Here is a 17,776-nt window from a genome sequence, read left to right on the forward strand (position 1 = left end):
GTGGACCCGTCCTCTGCGTGTTCCCTCTGCTGGAGTCCCACCGCTGTCTGCTCCGGGCATCCTCTGCTCTCCAGTGCAGGGAGACGCTAAACACCACTTTCCAGTTTGCTGCACTGTGGAGCGTTGCTCTCCCAACGCTTGCTCCTTGAACGCCCCGAGGGAGCAGAGACGCTTGGCTTTGCTCTGGCCAGAGCCGCAGCAGCAGCAGCAGCGGTGGATAATCCTGCTCCTGCCTGTGTCTACCAGCAGCGCAAGCCGCCCCGAAGCTGGAGCCATGCCGGCCCTGGCTCCACTGCAGATGCTGCTTGACTCCCTGAACTCCACGACCCCCGGCAACAGGACCAATGAGACGGCCAGCGAGAACAGCACCTGGTGCCAGGGCGTCTTCATCCCCAACGAGCTCGTCCTGACGCTGGGCTTCGTCAGCCTGGTGGAGAACGTGCTGGTGGTCACGGCCATCATTAAGAACAGGAACCTGCACTCGCCCATGTACTACTTCATCTGCTGCCTGGCCGTGTCCGACATGCTGGTGAGCGTCAGCAACCTGGTGGAGACCTTGTTCATGCTGCTGATGGAGCACGGCGTGCTGTTCATCCAGACCAGCATCGTCCGCCAGATGGACAACGTCATCGACATGATGATCTGCAGCTCCGTGGTCTCGTCCCTCTCCTTCCTGGGGGCCATCGCCGTGGACCGGTACATCACCATCTTCTACGCCCTGCGCTACCACAGCATCATGACCATCCAGCGGGCCGTGATCGTCATCGTGGGCATCTGGGTCGCCAGCACCATCTCCAGCACCATCTTCATCGCCTACTACAAGAACAACGCCGTCATCCTCTGCCTCGTCAGCTTCTTCCTCTCCATGCTCATCCTCATGATGGGGCTCTACATCCACATGTTCTCCCTGGCCTACCACCACGCCAAGAACATCTCCAGCCTGCAGAAGAAGCGCACCGTCTACCAGATCAGCAGCATGAAAGGGGCGGTCACCCTCACCATCCTGCTGGGGGTCTTCTTTGTCTGCTGGGGCCCCTTCTTCCTGCACCTGACGCTGATCGTCACCTGCCCCAAGAACCCCTTCTGCACTTGCTTCTTCAACTACTTCAACCTCTTCCTCATCCTCATCATCTGTAACTCGGTCATAGACCCTCTCATTTATGCCTTCAGAAGCCAGGAGCTCAGGAAAACTTTGAAGGAGGTGGTGCTGTGCTCCTGGTAACCCTGGCGAGGCTGAGGGTCTGTTAGAGGGGTTCCTGCTCGCAGAGGTAACTGCATGACCAGCTTGCAGCCCGGAGCACGGCGCCCCCCTCGTGCGCATGGGGGCAGCTGAGCCCGGGGCAGGTGTAGATCGGGGCAGGGCCTCGGGCACGGGAGCTGCTGTTTCTGACCGGCTGCTGGGTGCGGCTCGTGGGCACAGAAGCGAATGTTCTCCCGCCACTGGAGAAACGGTGAGTGCGTCCCAGCCGCTCCAGCGCCGCTGCTCCTCGCTGTCCCCAGGCAGGGATGCCACACTGAAGGGCTTGCTGGGGCTACACCTAGACCGCCCCGGCCGGTGTTTGTACAACCCTCTCTTAAACTCCTCCCAGGAGGGAGCTGCCACAGCCTCCCCGGGTAATTTGTGCCAGTGCTCACCCACCCGGGCAGGGGGGACGGATGTTTTCCACACGTCCAACCTAAGCCACCCTCCCTGCAGAGTCAGCCCCCGGCTTCTTGTCCTGTCCTCAGTGACCCAGGAGAACAATTGACCCCGCTCCACGTTAGAACAGTCCTGCGTGTGCTGGCTGCTCGTTAGCATGTCCCCTCCCTCGCTCTCCTCCAGACCCAGCCAACCCTGTTTATTTTCCCATCGTCCCTCCTAGCTCAGGTTTTCTAGACCTTGCATCAGTTTTGTTGCTCTCCCCTGGACTTTCTCCCATTGATCCACTTCTTTCCTGACACGTGGAGCCCGGGCCGGGACACGCCGCCCGCACTGCTCAGCCCTGATTAGCCCCCGGCTGAAGAATCACGGCTCGTGTCTTGCTTACAACACTCCTGAGTGACCGTCGCATCTCCGCGTTGACTCCTAGTTAGTTTGTGATCCACGCTAACCCCCAGATCCTTTTCTGCACCCTCCCTCCTAGGCAGGCATTGCCCAGGTTGTGTGTGCACAGTTGACTGCTCCTCCCTCCGTGTAGCGCTCGGCGTTTGTCGTTATTGAATTGCATCCTATTTATTTCAAACCGTTTCTCCAGTTTGTCAAGATCATTTTGAATTCTGATCCCGCCCAGCCTGGCGTCCTCCGCCAACGCTAGCAGCGTTCTCGCCAGGCCAGGCTCCACATCAGTTGTGAAGATATTGACGAGAACCGGCCCGAGGACAGGCCTGCGGGAGGCCACTCAACAGGCCCTTCCAGCTGGACTGTGAGCCATTGACACCGATTCTCTGAGCGCACTTTGCCAGCCCGTTGTGCCCCCCCCCCACCCCCAGCAGGTCTGTGGAGGCTGTTTCGCTAGATTGTTTAATGAGACGCTCTCAAACGCCTCAGTGAAGCTGAGCTGTGTCACATCTCCCCCCCCCGCCCCCCGCCAGGCTTGTTCCCCTGCCGAGAAGGGGGGTGGGTGGTTTGACATGGTCTGTCCCGTGCTGACTGTTACTTAGCACCTTGTTTGTCTTGGATTGTTTGATTCTCGGCTCCCATTAGCTTGCCGGGTACCAAAGTTCAGCTGCCCCGGGGCAGTCCTCAGCTCCCTTTTTAGAGCTAGGAGCTGGATTTGCCCTTTTCCTGTCCCCCTTTCATCCCCCCCCCCCCCTTCCCCCGGTTCTCAAGGCATGGGGGAGCCTTGCTCTGATGCTGGGGCGGGGGGGGGACCAAGTGGTGTATGGTGCCAGCTCTTAGCATCTACGCGTGGCTCCTGCCGTTTCCAGGCTGCTGGAGTCAATCCCCAGGCTTCTCCCTGGGCCTCCTGGAGGTTGGGGCAGGCTGCAGCGCCCAGCACCAGGAGATGTCGTCCCCACTCCCCCCCGTCGCCCCCCCGCTGCGTTGCGGTGCCGTGTGATGGGAATGGCCCTGGTCTGCCCCAGTCAGCCAGGCTTCCCGCTGCCTTAGCAAACCTCTGGCTTCAGTGCTGGCCCCAGCCCGGGGGGCGAGGGGCTGCTCACCTTGGCACTGCCCTTGTCCGTCCCCCGGGCAGAGGCTGAGCAGAGCTGGGAGTGCTGGGGGGGGAGGAGAGGGCTTGGAATACACACAGTTCCTGGGTGCTTGAGGGGTTTTGTCTGGCACTGTCCCTCCCTCCACTCAGGCAGGCAGGGGGTGTGGGGAAACTGAGGCACATCATGCACAGTGCTCACCAGAGGTAACAGTGAGTCAGTGCCAGAGCTGGGCATAGAGCCCAGGAGTCCTGGCAACCAACCCCGGTGATGGGGAATGGAGATCCCCAAATGACAAGCTGCAAAGCACATCCACCAGAGACACCTCCCCTCCCCAAACCCCCAACCCCACCTCCACCAGAGACACCTCCCCGCCCCAAACCCCCACCCCCCCAGAGACACCTCCCCTCCCCAAACCCCCACCCCCACCAGAGACACCTAGCCCCCTCCAGCGCTCGCTGTGCTGGCAGCGGCCCCCCCCCCCCCCCAGACGTGCACCGAAAGCAAACGCCGTGCTGCACGTGCTCGGCTTTGAACAGAGGCGTCCTGGCTCCCAGCAGTCCAGTGGCACTGGGGTTAAACGGGCCTTAGCAAACGCCAGCAGCTGGACCCAGCCGGACCAGAAAGCAGTGGCGGCTCTGCTCGCTGTGCTGGCAGCGGCTGCCCAGCCCCAGGCCCCACTGGTGCCAACGTCGCATGGGAAAACCAGCCGGAGAAACGTGTCTTCAGAGCAAACCTGCCAGCCCTTCCCAGCAAGAAGCAAAGCAGGGTGAGAAAGAGGAAGGCACCAGCTGTCCAGGGAGAAAGACCCCAGGACCAGCCTCCCCATGGGTCTGGGGGGCCAGTTGTGGGACAGGCCCAGAGAAGTGTCTCTCTCTGCAGGCTGCCTCCAGCTGGACAAAGGCAGGTGATTAGCCGGCCCAGCACAGCAGCTCAGAGGCGGGTTTTGTTCTAGCGAGGGCAGCGTGTCCTCCTCCTCCAGGGCTGGCAATCCCCTGCCTCCACTGTCCCCAGCAAGGGCTAGTTTTACACTGTGCGGATATCCTGCTCAGAGCTCCCCTCACCCTGCCCCGCCCCCGGGTGCCCGGTGGAGCCGGTAACGCTGCAGTCCCAGTCGCTTGGCGTCTTACTCCGGGTGGGGGTGCATTGGTGCTTTCTGGCCTGTGCAGAGCGGCTGTACAGCCCCTGTCTCTCCCCCCCTCCCCACCCAGGGAATAGCCCCACAGAGGGACCCTTTGTTATTCAAAGAGCAAATATCACAGGCGCTTTTTCAGGGGCTAAGGCCACAAGCCACGTTTATTGTGAACCCAGAAATGTGGTCAATAGTATCAATAGAAAAGTATCAACACGGTAACACCATCGCTATTGTGCTTTACTTAGTGGGATAGTGTCACTAATGCAAACACCAGGAAAGCAGCATCAACGTTGTATCAATACTGCAATTACAGAGCCACACGTTTCAATGGGTGCTTTCATTCACACTCACACACAGACACACAAACACACATGGGGTCTCACAGTTGTTATAGTTACCAGCCTCTGGGTGCTCGTGGCAGTCACTGGCCAGGTGACTGCGGCACGAGGGTGAGGCGCAAGGGCCCGCCGACGCGCACCGGTGCTCCTGGCTGGTTGGTGCTGTGGACCCAAACCGCCCGCCTTCATCTGTCTGTCCCATTTTATAGGGAAAAGACCCCATGTCAGTCTGTGGGTTTTCGCTCTGTCCTGCTGCAACTGCATTTGGTGTGATCCTTAATCACCCACATTGTTGCAAGTCTGATCAGATTTTGTTCTTTGCAGTGGGCTGACTCCAGAGTTATCAGGGTGGCTCCTCTTCGGCCAGTTGAGTGGTAAAAGTTATTATCTTCGCTCCTTTCTCCCTCCCACCAACCTTTGAGGTGAGGCTGGTGTTTTCTTCATCGTGTTTGACCATTGTTCAGTCACTCCCTGTCTACACCCACCTCAGTTGCTCAGCCATTCACACTCCAATCACTCAGGGCCAGCTCCTCGCTGAAGAATTCACATATTACCGTATTTAAAGCAAACATGATTTCATTTTTGCCCGTGTCTGTCACAGTTCGGTCGGTGAACGTCATTACATTGCACAGTGCGGCTTTTTAGACTTCAAAGAGGGTTTTTACAAACATATTGCAAGTGGGTAAAATGAACAGATAACAGGGGCAGTGGCTGGTTTTACACATTACAGAAAGTACAGCCAGACGTGAATTAATCTGCAGCCAATGGATATTTTGAAAGGCTGATGTGAACATTTCAAAGGGTAGAACAACACCAGTCAGTTGAGGTTTTATCTTTGGATCAAAGTTGCAGCGTGTCAGGCTGAAATGCCTCCTGGTAGGAAGGGGGGGGGGTGTTTGTGGCTCTTTCTTTAATGTAGTTCATGAAAACAAGATTGGGCCAACACCTTGCCAGCTGCACAGAGACAGCCCTGCTGACGCTGACCCACCCCTCCCACCCCCATCCCCTGAGACATGGCGGTGGCCTGCTTAGCGGCAGCAGAGGAGTAAAGGATGATGCAAGGTACGCGGCAGGGGCCAGGAAGCCTCTCCCTCCCCCCCCCGAATTCCCTCAACACAGGGGCCTCTGTGGCAGGTGGACAGCCATTTATAGCAGCTCTGTGCTTCCCACACCAGAGCCCAGAGACAAGGGCGCAGGGCAGGGGTGTTCTGAGGCGGGGCAGGAGGGGATGTGGACAAGGTCAGCCTGTGTCCTGGCTATTCCCGGCAGCCTCCAGAAACAGCAGACGAGCGGGCAGCCCCCGGGGTCCACCCACCAGTACCGAGGGCCCACTCGCTGAGAGGCACGAGCCCCACCCCCTGTCCCTGCACAGAGGGGGAGTGACCCAAAAGACCCCCCTGGCCCAAAAGTGGGTGGCGCTGAGTCCAAGTGGCTGTGCACCCCGCCTGCACCATAGCAGGTGCCTCTGAGGCTGGAGAGCCGTGCCCCCTCCTGCATAGCAGGTGCTGATGACGGACTCCAGTGGGGAGCTGAATCAGAGGGGACATGACTCAGCCACACCGAATCATGGCTGGGATAGTGACGGTGACTGGGCAGGAGCAGGGGCCCTGCGACGAATTGGAAAGGAGCCAGCTGAAAACCAGGACAGCAGGAAATGCTCATTCACACAGTGGCCAATTAACCTGTGGAACTCATTGCCACAAGGGCTCGTGGGGGCCAAGAGCTTGCGAAGCTTCAGAACAGGCCTGGATGGGGCTAGAAACCCAAGAGCACATCTGGTGCTGGCCGCTGTCCATGCCAGGGCCTGGGAACTGACAGGCCATTTGCCACCGTACATTGGGCTGTACCCCTCCCCTGTGTCTGTCTGTTTAGGTTGTAAACGCTTCAGGACAGGGACTGGCTGCTCCTGTGTTTGCCCAGCACCTTGCACAAGGGAGTCCCCATTGTAGCTGGTCCTGGTGCACCTGATCACCAGTCACAGCGTGCTGGATGGCGCTGTGCTGGCAATGCACCGTGTGCTTTAGCAGCTCTGGCTGGGGAGGAGGTGGGACTGCTCCCATGCGTGCTGAGAGGTGCTGTGACCCGTCCGTGCCCAGGGCAGCCACCTGGAAATGCCAAGGGCAGGGCAGGCTGCAAAAGGAGAGCAGATTCTCCCAACACTGGTGGGTGACACTGAAGTCAGACTCCCCAACCAGCCACAAACTGTGCTTCTGATTCCCCACACTGGTTATCAAGAAGCCAAAACAAAAATATACACAGCCCCCTTCACTGCATTCCGGCTCTCAATCAGCCACTAGGTCCCGGAAAGAGACCAGTTATTTAAAACTCTCTGCTCTTTACCAAAAAGGTTCTCCTGACCCCAAAGGGTCAGCCACAGTACCAGATCAATATAAGTTTGGATCTTACCCAAAATACCACACTGCCAGCCAATACTTTAGTAACTAAAACTAATGGTTTATTATAAAAGGAAAGAAACAAACTATAAGAGAAATGTGAAATAATTAAAGCAATCAGACACACACAATTGATTGGAAAGTCCCTAGATATCAGGTTTCTAGAAGAATTGTGGTGTTTGCAGGCTTGTAGAGTCCCTCTGATGTACATCCAGTACCTGGATGGGTCTCAGTCCTTTGTTTCACAGACTCAGTTCAGTTGTAGATGAATTGATCCAGAGGTAGACTGAAGACCAAATGGATGTGGTATAGCTACCTTTTATGTCCTTTGGCTTTTGCCATGCTGCTTGTGGAAATTTACAGGAATAAGATGGAGTCCAGAGTCACATGAAAAAGTCCTGGTGACTCATCAGGTGTATCCCTGGCTTCTCCCCCTGGGCCCATTGTACCTGTGAATTTCCTTAATGGGCCGTTAAGCAGGCTAGTGCTGCAGCCATCCTGTCTGGGGTGTCGCCCAGACACAGCACAGATTGAAATATAGATACAAACATATCCATGACTTCCATTACACACATAACATATGAACATAAACATTAGCATCTTAGGTAGCACATTACAGCCTTTCTAATGGTACCTGACCAAGCGCATAGCTCATGAATTACTATGATTCTGACGTATTGATGTTAAATAATATAATAAATGCCCCTCCCCGCCCCCCCGTCCAGCCAGCGTGACAGGTGCTGCTTTCAGTACTTGTACAAGGGCAGCACTTGGAGGTGCCAGCTGGGATCAGGGCCCCACTGTGCCCGGTGCTGCACAGACACAGCCAGAGACAAGCCTTGCCCCAAAGAGCTCATAACGCGAAGGGCCAAGATGGGTGGGGGAGGAAGACCGGAAAACAGGGGTGGAGACCCTGTGGGGGGGCAGGCTCCAGGCTGGCCAGCACCCAACGTGCACCCAGCGCTGAGCCCGTCTGAGATCCCCCCGTCTCCCCCCAGGTGACTGATGCAGCACACAGGGAGACGGGGGCAGAGCCGGGACTCAAGCCCAGTGCCAGAACCACACCACCTGCACCGCCCCCAGCGGGGGACTCAGGCGGGGGGCTCTGCCCCCGGCCTGTATCTGGGGGGTCCCCGGCTGCCCTCCGGGCGCGGTCGCCGCTGTATTGTGGCCGCCAGCCCCGGCCGGGCGCGGCGCAGGGCGGGGAGACGAGAGGCGGCGCCGGGCGAGGGATGCGCTGGTGCTGATGCTGCAGGGATGTTGCCGCATTTGCGGCGGCGCCTGCTGATTGGTGGGCCGGGCCGGGGTGACGTCAGCGGCCGGCCCGGTGCAGTGGCAGGCGCCTATAAAGGGCCCCTCCAGGCAGCCGCCCGCTTTCCGCAGACGGCCCCGCTCTGCGCCCCCCGAGCCGCCCGCACGCCAGCCACAGCCGCCGCCCCGGGCCAGCATGAGGGAGATCGTGCACATCCAGGCGGGCCAGTGCGGCAACCAGATCGGAGCCAAGGTAGCGGGCCGGGGGCACCTGCCGGGGGCGCACGGGCGGGCTGGCCCCGGGGACCGGGATGCGCCCCACATCCCCAGCCCGGGGGCAGGGGCCGAGCGGCTCCCGGCGCGGAGGGGACGGGGCGGCGCCCCGGGGCTGGGGGCCGCGGTGAAGGGGGCGGGCGGCTGGGAGCGCACCCGGGGACTGGCGAGTCGCTTGGCGCAGCGCGGCCGGGGGGGCGAGCGAGCCACGCCCCGGCACTGCGGAGCTGGGAACAAAGGGACGAGCTCCGTGCTGCGCCACCAGGGCCGGCGCTGGCACCGGCTGCCCTGGCACGGGTCCCCCGCCCCCATGCTGACGGGGGGGCTCCCCGGGTCTCTGGCTGGGCGCAGCCCCGGTCCTGGGGCGATGCTGGGGGTGGGGGCAGGGCGCCTGGGTGGGGGCGGGGGGCTGCAGCATCCCCTCTTTGTTGTGAGCGTCCCCTGCCCCCTCGCCCCTCCCAGGGGCTGCTCCCACCCGGTGCTGGGGGGCGAGGCGGGCAGGGGGCAGCCCTGGCTGTCAGTCGTGCAGGAGTTGGCCCAGAGGTTCTGATGGGCAGGTCGCCCCCTCCAGCTGACCCAGGCTGGATGGCAGAGACGCGTCCCCTCCACAAGCCCCTGCCAGCCTCTCCTGCTGCGCAGACCAGAGCTGCAGCGGGGAAGGCTGGGTGTCTGGGCCAGTGTGGGCCTGGCAGTCCTGCTAACGGAGATGTGGGGCGTGATCTCTCCCCAGCCTGCCTGCGGGGTGACAGGGACCCGGGCACAATAAAGGAGCATCGATAAAGGCAAAGGAGGCGCGGCCCTTTGTTGAGCATCCTTCATCCAATGTCTCTGATGAGGAAAAACTGGCAATGAAGCCCCTCAGCTCCCCAGAGAGGGCAGGGGGCAGAAGCTGCCCCGCCCACCCCTCATAAGGATGCTGCAACGCCCAATGTCTCCAGCAGCTGTTGAACCTGCCCAGCCACCGGCAGGGATGCTTGTGTGAGTGGCTTTGTTCTGGTCGAACAGGCCCCATGCACACCCTAACTGGAGGCTGTGAGAGCTGGTCCCTGACCCCCCCCATGCAGGTTGTGACCTGGTGTGAGTCACGCCCCACTGCATGCCCCACGCAAACCCCTTGACCTGCAGTAGACAGCCGGACCTGGACAGGCAGCTGTTCTCCTCGGTCAGTTACGAGCCCCGTGCTGCCGGGCCCCTTTGTCCTGACTCCCCCCTCCATGGTGTGAATCCCATTGATCGCTTCAGACCCATCAGCTCCCGGGGTTGGGTCCCTCTCCACAAAGAGCAGCTGATTGTGTAGCTGGGTCTGAGGGCAACGCTGCAGCCTGCGCTTTCTCCAGCTCCGGCGCAACGGTGACAAAGCAACAGTGGTTCCAGCGGCCGCACGGGGCAGGACAAAAGCGCTGCGCTGTCATGCTCCACGCCCCCTCCCCTGACACAGGAGCCTCCTCCCAAATCCCAGCTGGGCAGGAGCAGCTCGGAGGCTCAGATCCATTGTCAGGGGTGGCTTGTGGGGTCTGGAAGAGATTTCTCCTGTGAGATCCACAGCACCCTGTGTGTGAAATGCAGAAACCATCAGTAGGGGGGGGGGGGGCATCTGGCAGTCCTGTTTCTGTAGCCAGCAGGGAAATGGCTAGTAGGCAAGAAACCCAGGCGACAGCTGGGGCTCAGGGGAAGGTGTCTTTGTTAGGGGCAGACTGAGATACCCAGCTTTGCAAGTCCAGATCTCGGGGGCTTCTGCTCCAGACACCTGCTGCAGTGACTTAGTGTGAGACAGCTAATCATCAATCAGGCCTCGGAGGGGGGGGGGACGACATCTGTGCCTGCTCTGAATGTGGAATAAGGCAAGTCTGCCAGGAGACTGGGCTGCTTCCTGCTCTGTCCCATGGGGGCTGGGGAGGGGAGGCTGAAATCAAATCAGGGCTCCGGAGCCCTTGTGCAGCTACTGCGTGGGATGAAGGGGAATGGCTCCTCATTAGCCTGCTCACCGGGGGACAAGGGGAACACCTGCCACTAATAGGCCAAGTGGCTGGTGAAGGGGGAGAGGCCAGCTACCAAGCAGAATAATTAGCCCTGGAAGGTTGCCAGTCCCCATTTCCAGGAGGGTTTGTGGCAGGAATGTGCAGCCCACTGCCCCATATGTCTCCGCATGAATCCTGGGATCAGCCCACCTCTGCTCTGGGAGTGAAAAGGCTCCAGCGCCATGGAGCATGAGGCTCATCCCCAGGAGCGACTTGTCTCCCCTGGCTGGAACGTTGGCAGAGCGGGAGGAGGAATAGGGGCTGCCCATGGAGCGGAGCCTGGGCATCACTCTGCCACCCCCTGGGATCCGACGGGGACTGAAAATTAACCCGTCTCCAACTGGCCTGGTTAGTAGCTGAGCAATGGCTCTTAATCCTTGCCTCGCTGCTCCAGAGTAATCTCAAGTGCTGAGTGCCAGACTCAATCCTTTCCTGAGGGTTCATTGTCTGGGGAATCTCTATTTGCTACCTGAGGAGACTCATTTATATGTTAATCAACATGAATAATTCATCGGGAATTCATAAGCCCTGTAGCTGACATGTCTGATCAATGCAGGCTGCCAGCGGCTTTGAGGGGCAGCCCCGGCGCACAGCCTGTCTGTAGGGGTGAGCCCTAGCCAGGTTTGACTCCTGGGCTCATAAACGCAGCACTTTCCACTCCCCGTCCCTGGAGGTTCAGGTGGGCCCTTTAACAAAGGGTGGCTCGGCGAGATGAGGTCACCTCTGCACAGAGTGCGTAGCTGAACAAAGGAGCTCATCGCACGGAGGCATTGCCGGGTATTTTGAGATCACCCTGACCTTGCTATCAGCTCCAATTTGTCCTCTTACCGCCGTGGCTGCCGCTCTAATTAAAGCTCGGTTTAATAGCACGGCCCTCCAACGTGTAGCATTGCCGGGGTAGGAGTCTCCCTGACGCTCCCCCAAACGCACACAGCAGCATGTCCCCGTATTCAGAGTTGGGTGAGCCTGAGCTCTGAGCCTCTGTCAGTCTCCTGGCAGTGAGTGGCTCCTTCCCCCACTTGTGCAGCTCCACGCAGACAGCACCCCCCAGGAGATGAAGTGTCCATCTCCCAAGGACGGCGCTCCCTCCCCAGCCACAGGCGCTCCAGGGGGAGCGGCGCCCAGCCCTCCAAGGTAGGGCACTGGGAAGGGGGAGAGGAATGACTCCTGAAATAAAATCAAGGGAAGCTGTCCACCCGCTGTGCTGTGCGGGCTGCCTTGTGCTCTTGCTTGCACCAAGCTTGTCTTCCCAGCCCCCCAGGGAAGGTCGTGGCTAGTGTTCCCCCACTCCCAGGACTCTGCACAGACGGCAGCTTTTGCATGTGACTTCCGAGCTAAAACGCTAATTGTGTGAGTGACCCCTGCAAAGTCGCAAGTGCTGCTCGCCGCCTGGCCGCCCCTCCTGCTGCGCCAGGGAGCCGCGGCACGTCTCTCCCCTGCAGCCTGAGGCCTGGCTGATACCTGGCAGAGCCCAGGGAGTTAAGGGCAGCGGCAGGTTGAACGGAGTTTCCTGGCTTCAGGCACCTTTGAACGCGAAGCGAAGCCCAAGCTAGGGCGAGGTTCTCACCTGCACTGTCAGCCTCGGCCGCCGCTGCCGCCGGTTACGAAACGAGGGAGAACAAAGGCGAGCAGCGAGTCTCGCGGAGGTAACCCGAGGTCAGCGTGTTGCAGCACCACGGCTAGCTCCCGTCCGGCGCCACTCACTGCGCTGCTGTGCATGCAGGACTGCCTCCGCCCCAGCAGGCCGAGGGCGAGACACAAACCCCAGGCGTGGCCAGTTCCGGACGCTCCCAGGAGTTCCCAGCCCTGCCACTCAAGCCATTTGTGACACGTGCTGCTTAACGATGGGACCTCCAGGGACCGCTAATGGACGCTGACTCCTTCGGCGCAGCTCCGGCTGAACTGGTGCTTTGCAGTGTCTTGTCAGCCCCAGGACCGGCCCCCGGGGCTGTCACTCGAACGTGGGCTTCCACTGGGCACCAGTGTTGCCGTTCTGTGCCTAGCTGGACGTGTGAACTCGGATCCCTTCTCAAACAGCAGAGAGCATCTGAGCAGCCAGATCCAGCCCCCGTGGGCGCTGCCCCGAGGGGCTCTGAGCCAGTTCCACTTCTTAGGAGTTCAATTGGATTCTCATTCACACCAAGGCCCCTTTGCCCCATCCCGGCAGAAGGGCAGTGTTGCCTAGCATGCAGAGCGCTGGACTGCTCTGTAATCCTGAGTTCTAGTCCCTGCTCTCACTGGCCTGCTGAGTGACTTGGGGGAGTCACGTCCCCCCATGCCTCTGTTTCCCCATCTGTAAATGGGACTTGCGCTGTAAAGCTTTGAGATCTACCGACGAGAAGCGCTGTTTTGCCCAGTAACCCGGGAGAGCCCGTGACACAGGCCATCGTGTTGGATTCTTGTCGATTCTCCCCTGTGGCATGTGTCACTGCACTGTGGGGAACAAATACTTAATAATGGGCTTTTCAGGCTAGGGGAGAGGGGCCCAACAGGATCCAAGGGCTGGAAGGTGACGCGAGCCACATCCAGACTGGAAATGGGGGTACGTTTATAACTGCATGTAATGAACTGTTGGGCCAGTTTAGCCAGGGTCGTGGTGGAGTCTCCATCGGTGACACGGAGTGGCTGTCATCTGAACAGCTCTGCTCTGGGAATTATTTTGGGGCAGTTCTCTGGCTTGTGTTGTACGGGGGTTGGACTAGATCATCCTGGTCCCTTCTGGCCTTGGAATCTAGTCGAAGATCGAGGTATTCGTAGAACGGAGAATTCAGGCCTCGGTCTCCAAAGCCAGCTCTTGTCACGAACCTGGGAATTGCTTCTGGGCACGGTTGGTCCCGTCTGCTGGTTCACGGTGCAGCTGGCTGGTGGCACCTAATGTCTCTGCTCAGGCATCTTAGCAGCCTGAGGAGTGCCACAGGCAGCTCTGCCGCTCCCCGTGTAAGCAGAGGATCATCCAGGCTGGGAGCGCAATGCAGTTGTCCCCTTACCCGACCCAGTGCCCTGCCGTGGCCTGGCAATGCCCCCAGACTCCGTACCCCTTTCTGTGGCTGCTGCCTCGCCAGCCTTCACAGCTCTGCCTCCAGACAGGAGCCAGGGCATTACATTGCCATAGAGACCCCTTCTAGCCAACGAGCCGGAGGGGTTCCTGGCAGCCAGGTGTCCGGCTGGGAGGAGTCATCCCTCCCCACACTCCCGGGGCATCTCGGGCTAGGCAGAGCAGGCCAGGGAGCCTAGCGTGGGGACCAGCCCTGCGAGAGGCCACTGGAGAATCAGCCAGCATCCTGCTCCGGGTGCCAGGCCTGACTGCGCAGGGGATGGCCAGGCTGAAATCTTTGGCCACGGGGCAGTTTGGCTTTGTCCGTTCCCTGCAGAACAAAGGAAGCCGGCCTGGCACTGCCCCTTCGAGCGCCGTGCAGCACCTGTCCTTGCCCAAGGTGCCCCCCGCTGCGCCCCCTGAATGTGCCGTGTGCTCTCTCCTCAGTTCTGGGAGGTGATCAGCGATGAGCACGGGATAGACCCCAGCGGTAACTACGTGGGAGACTCCGACCTGCAGCTGGAGCGGATCAGTGTCTACTACAACGAGGCTTCCTGTAAGTCCGCCTGCTGGGCCAGGGCTGGCTGGTGCGCGTCCCCCGTGCCGTGCGGGGCTGACTGGAGCAGCACGTGACATGGCAGAGGCATTCTCAGTGACGCCGGGGGATGCACGGGCTTACCCAGAGCCGCCTCTCCCATGTGAGAAAGGGAAGCCCTGGCCCCTCAGTCCAGGGAGGGGGAGCTGCCAGCAGTTGGGGCTTCCCAACCTGGTCCAGAAAAGCCCCAGCTGCCTCCCCCCAGGCAGGGAGCTTCGACTGAAATGGAGCAGTTCTGGGGAGTCCGTCCATGGCCACCTGCTCCCCAAGGAGTCGTGGGCTGGGAACGCCCGGGGAGGAGTGGGAGCTTTGCGTTGCTTTGTAATGCCCTGTGCTGGCCAGGCCTGGCTTGCAGGCTCGGACTGGCACTAGGTCCATCTCCTCGCCCCAGCTGGAGGCTGGTCCCTGTGGTGCAGGGCCGGTTGCTGGGGTTAACGGCGGGTGAAGCAGGCCCCGACTCGTCTGTGTGGGGTGGCGCTGGCACGGGGTGGGCCTGACTGAAACCAGGGTGAAGTTGGCTTGTTGCTGCTAATGCCCCCATCTGGCTAGAGGAGCTGCCCCGGCTCCTTCCTCCTCTGTAAGAGTCTCTCCCTCCGAAGGGGGCAGATGGTGTGTGAGTGAGGAAGCTCCCAGCCCTGCTCCAGCTTGCTGCCGTCCTGAGCTTGGTCCCAAACCCCGACTGCCCGGTGCCGAAGCTCCAGCCGTCGGAAGGGAACAAACTGGCCCGGTGATGATGGGGAGGGCGCTGCCCGTGCCTAGGTGGGCCCAGGGTGGGGTCTCCGCAGGAGAGGTGGCGTTTCTGGGATCTGGGTCCGTGCAGTGGGACCTGCCCTGCTGGGCCTCGCCGGGTAAGAGGGACGTGTGGTCTCTTTTCCAGCTCACAAGTATGTACCTCGTGCCATCCTGGTGGACCTGGAGCCCGGGACCATGGACAGTGTTCGATCGGGGGCATTTGGGCATCTCTTCAGACCTGACAACTTCATCTTTGGTAGGTGCCAGCCCCCCATCTTCCCACCCGGCTCGGCGCTGCACACTTGGCTCCACGGGACACAGCGCGCTCTTCTCTTTGGGCCGCGTGTGCTGCTATTTATGCAGCAGTGTTGTTACAGGGGTGCCTAAGGACCAGCCAGGAATGGGGCCCCTTCGTGCAAGGTGCTGTACAAACACTGGGAAATGGTCCCTGCCCACGAGAGCTTAATCTGAGTGGACCAGACAGACCCAGTGTTGGGGGAAGGGGTCTGGTGCACAGGCAACAACCAGTGTGAATGGGGCAAATGGTCTGTGAGCTCTGACTTGCTTGGAGGCAGGTGCGTTTAGTTAGGTGGCGATATGGAGAAGTGAAGGGGGGGGGGGGGAGTGAGACAGGGCAGGGGTGAAGAGGGTGGGGGGGGCAGGTGTGGCGTGAAGCTGAGGGGAAGGGGCGGAGGGAAGGGCAGGGCTGGAGCAAACAGCCGAACAGCGCAGGGCAGAAAGCCTGGCCAAAGCCCTGGAAAGGTCTCCGAATGGGGGCAGGACCTTCAAGAATAGCTTCAACAACCGTCCCTGCCTCTCCCCTTCCAGGACCCCCAGCCCCTCCCTTTGGGGACCTCTGCCCTGTGCAAGACTGAATTGTTTTCTGTTCAGAGATCTCCCCACTCAACGGGTGGCTCCCCTGGGCCTGCCCGGCTGCAGGACTCGCCTAGGAGCCATTTGCTGGGCTGCCTGTGTGGCCATGAAAGCAAGACAGTCCAGCCGCTGGGAAAGCACAGCGAGGACGGGGCAGCCTCATGCCGTGGGAGTCACCACGGGGCTGAGCCCCTCTGCCTTCTAGTGCCTTCAGATTTACCCATGGCGGCTGTAGGGGGTAGAGGGCTGGTCCAGGCACTCCCTGGCTTTGGTCTCATGCACCATCTAGGCGCTCTCCTATCTCAGCTCTGCGGTACAGCCGCCCTCCCCGGGAATATCGTGTCTGTTAAAGCCGGTAGCTGGGCTTGCCCAGGAGAGAGGGATTTCCTCAAGCAGGCAGAATTCCTGCAGCAAAAGCCTCTCGTCCTGGTTTGCAGCCGCTTCCCCACTGATGGAAGCGAAGAGATCCACTGTGTCTTCTCCTCCCGCACAGGTCAGAGTGGCGCCGGCAACAACTGGGCAAAAGGGCACTACACAGAGGGGGCCGAGCTGGTGGACTCTGTCCTGGACGTGGTGAGGAAGGAGTGTGAGAACTGTGACTGTCTGCAGGGCTTCCAGCTCACCCACTCGCTGGGCGGCGGCACCGGCTCGGGCATGGGCACCCTACTCATCAGCAAAGTCCGCGAAGAGTACCCCGACCGGATCATGAACACCTTCAGCGTGGTGCCTTCCCCCAAGGTGTCCGACACGGTGGTGGAGCCCTACAACGCCACCCTGTCCATCCACCAGCTGGTGGAGAACACGGACGAGACCTACTGCATCGACAACGAGGCCCTGTATGACATCTGCTTCCGGACCCTTAAACTGGCCACCCCCACCTACGGTGACCTCAACCACCTGGTCTCTGCCACCATGAGCGGCGTCACCACCTCCCTGAGATTCCCTGGCCAGCTCAATGCGGACCTGAGGAAGCTCGCAGTCAACATGGTGCCCTTCCCTCGCCTCCACTTCTTCATGCCCGGCTTTGCCCCACTCACCGCCCGCGGCAGCCAGCAGTACCGGGCCCTCACCGTCCCCGAGCTCACCCAACAGATGTTTGACGCCAAGAACATGATGGCGGCCTGTGACCCACGTCATGGCCGCTACCTGACGGTGGCCACGGTCTTCAGAGGCCGCATGTCCATGAAGGAGGTGGATGAGCAGATGCTCGCCATCCAGAGCAAAAACAGCAGCTACTTTGTGGAGTGGATCCCCAACAATGTCAAGGTGGCCGTCTGTGACATCCCGCCCCGGGGGCTGAAGATGTCCTCCACTTTCATTGGGAACAGCACGGCCATCCAGGAGCTCTTCAAGCGCATCTCTGAGCAGTTCACCGCCATGTTCCGGCGCAAAGCCTTCTTGCACTGGTACACGGGCGAGGGCATGGATGAGATGGAGTTCACAGAGGCAGAGAGCAACATGAATGACTTGGTGTCGGAGTACCAGCAGTATCAGGACGCCACCGCCGAGGAGGAAGGGGAGATGTATGAAGACGATGAGGAGGAATCTGAGGCCCAGGGTGCCAAGTGAAGCCTCTAGAGTTGGCCTGTGTCCAGTTTCTCACCATGAAGGTCAAGCGTCTATAGCATCCTACTGTCCAACACAGACCTCCATCTTCGCTACCTGTTAGCCGACTACTAGACCGCCGGCATTAGTCGCTTCTGATTAAGGGTTCCAAATTTTAAATCATTCAGTATTTACTAGCCATCTCCTCTCCCCATTCTTGAGTTCATGCAGCTACACCCCATCCCCATGACTCTAATGTCAATGACCCTGATTTATTTTTTACTGGTTTGTGTCAATTTTTATTTTTTGGAATACTTAATAAACTTATTGCTGTCCAGTACTTGCTGTCTGCCACATTCCTGCTCCAACTCCAGGCTGCGCGAAGGGAGCATGGCCATGCCGCTTGTGAGCAGAGTGGGGATGCTGTCCTTCTCCCCTTGGTGTGCCGCACCTCTGTTAG

General features: G+C 59.9%; 1 protein-coding gene across 1 annotated transcript; it reads left to right on the forward strand.

Moving 5' to 3' along the window:
- Positions 1-274: 274 nt before the first annotated feature.
- TUBB3 (tubulin beta 3 class III) lies at positions 275-17,656 on the forward strand. The gene is made up of 6 exons (XM_067536761.1): positions 275-1,218; positions 5,204-5,280; positions 8,312-8,499; positions 14,019-14,127; positions 15,044-15,154; positions 16,265-17,656. The coding sequence occupies exons 1-6, from the start codon at positions 275-277 to the stop codon at positions 17,338-17,340; spliced, it is 2,505 nt and encodes an 834-aa protein (XP_067392862.1). The 3' UTR covers positions 17,341-17,656.
- The last annotated feature ends 120 nt before the right edge of the window (positions 17,657-17,776 follow it).

Source organism: Emydura macquarii, unplaced genomic scaffold (genome assembly GCF_026122565.2).
Source record: "Emydura macquarii macquarii isolate MOO-44397 ecotype Brisbane River unplaced genomic scaffold, CSIRO-AGI_Emac_v2 contig_3647, whole genome shotgun sequence".
Lineage (NCBI taxonomy): Eukaryota > Metazoa > Chordata > Testudines > Chelidae > Emydura > Emydura macquarii.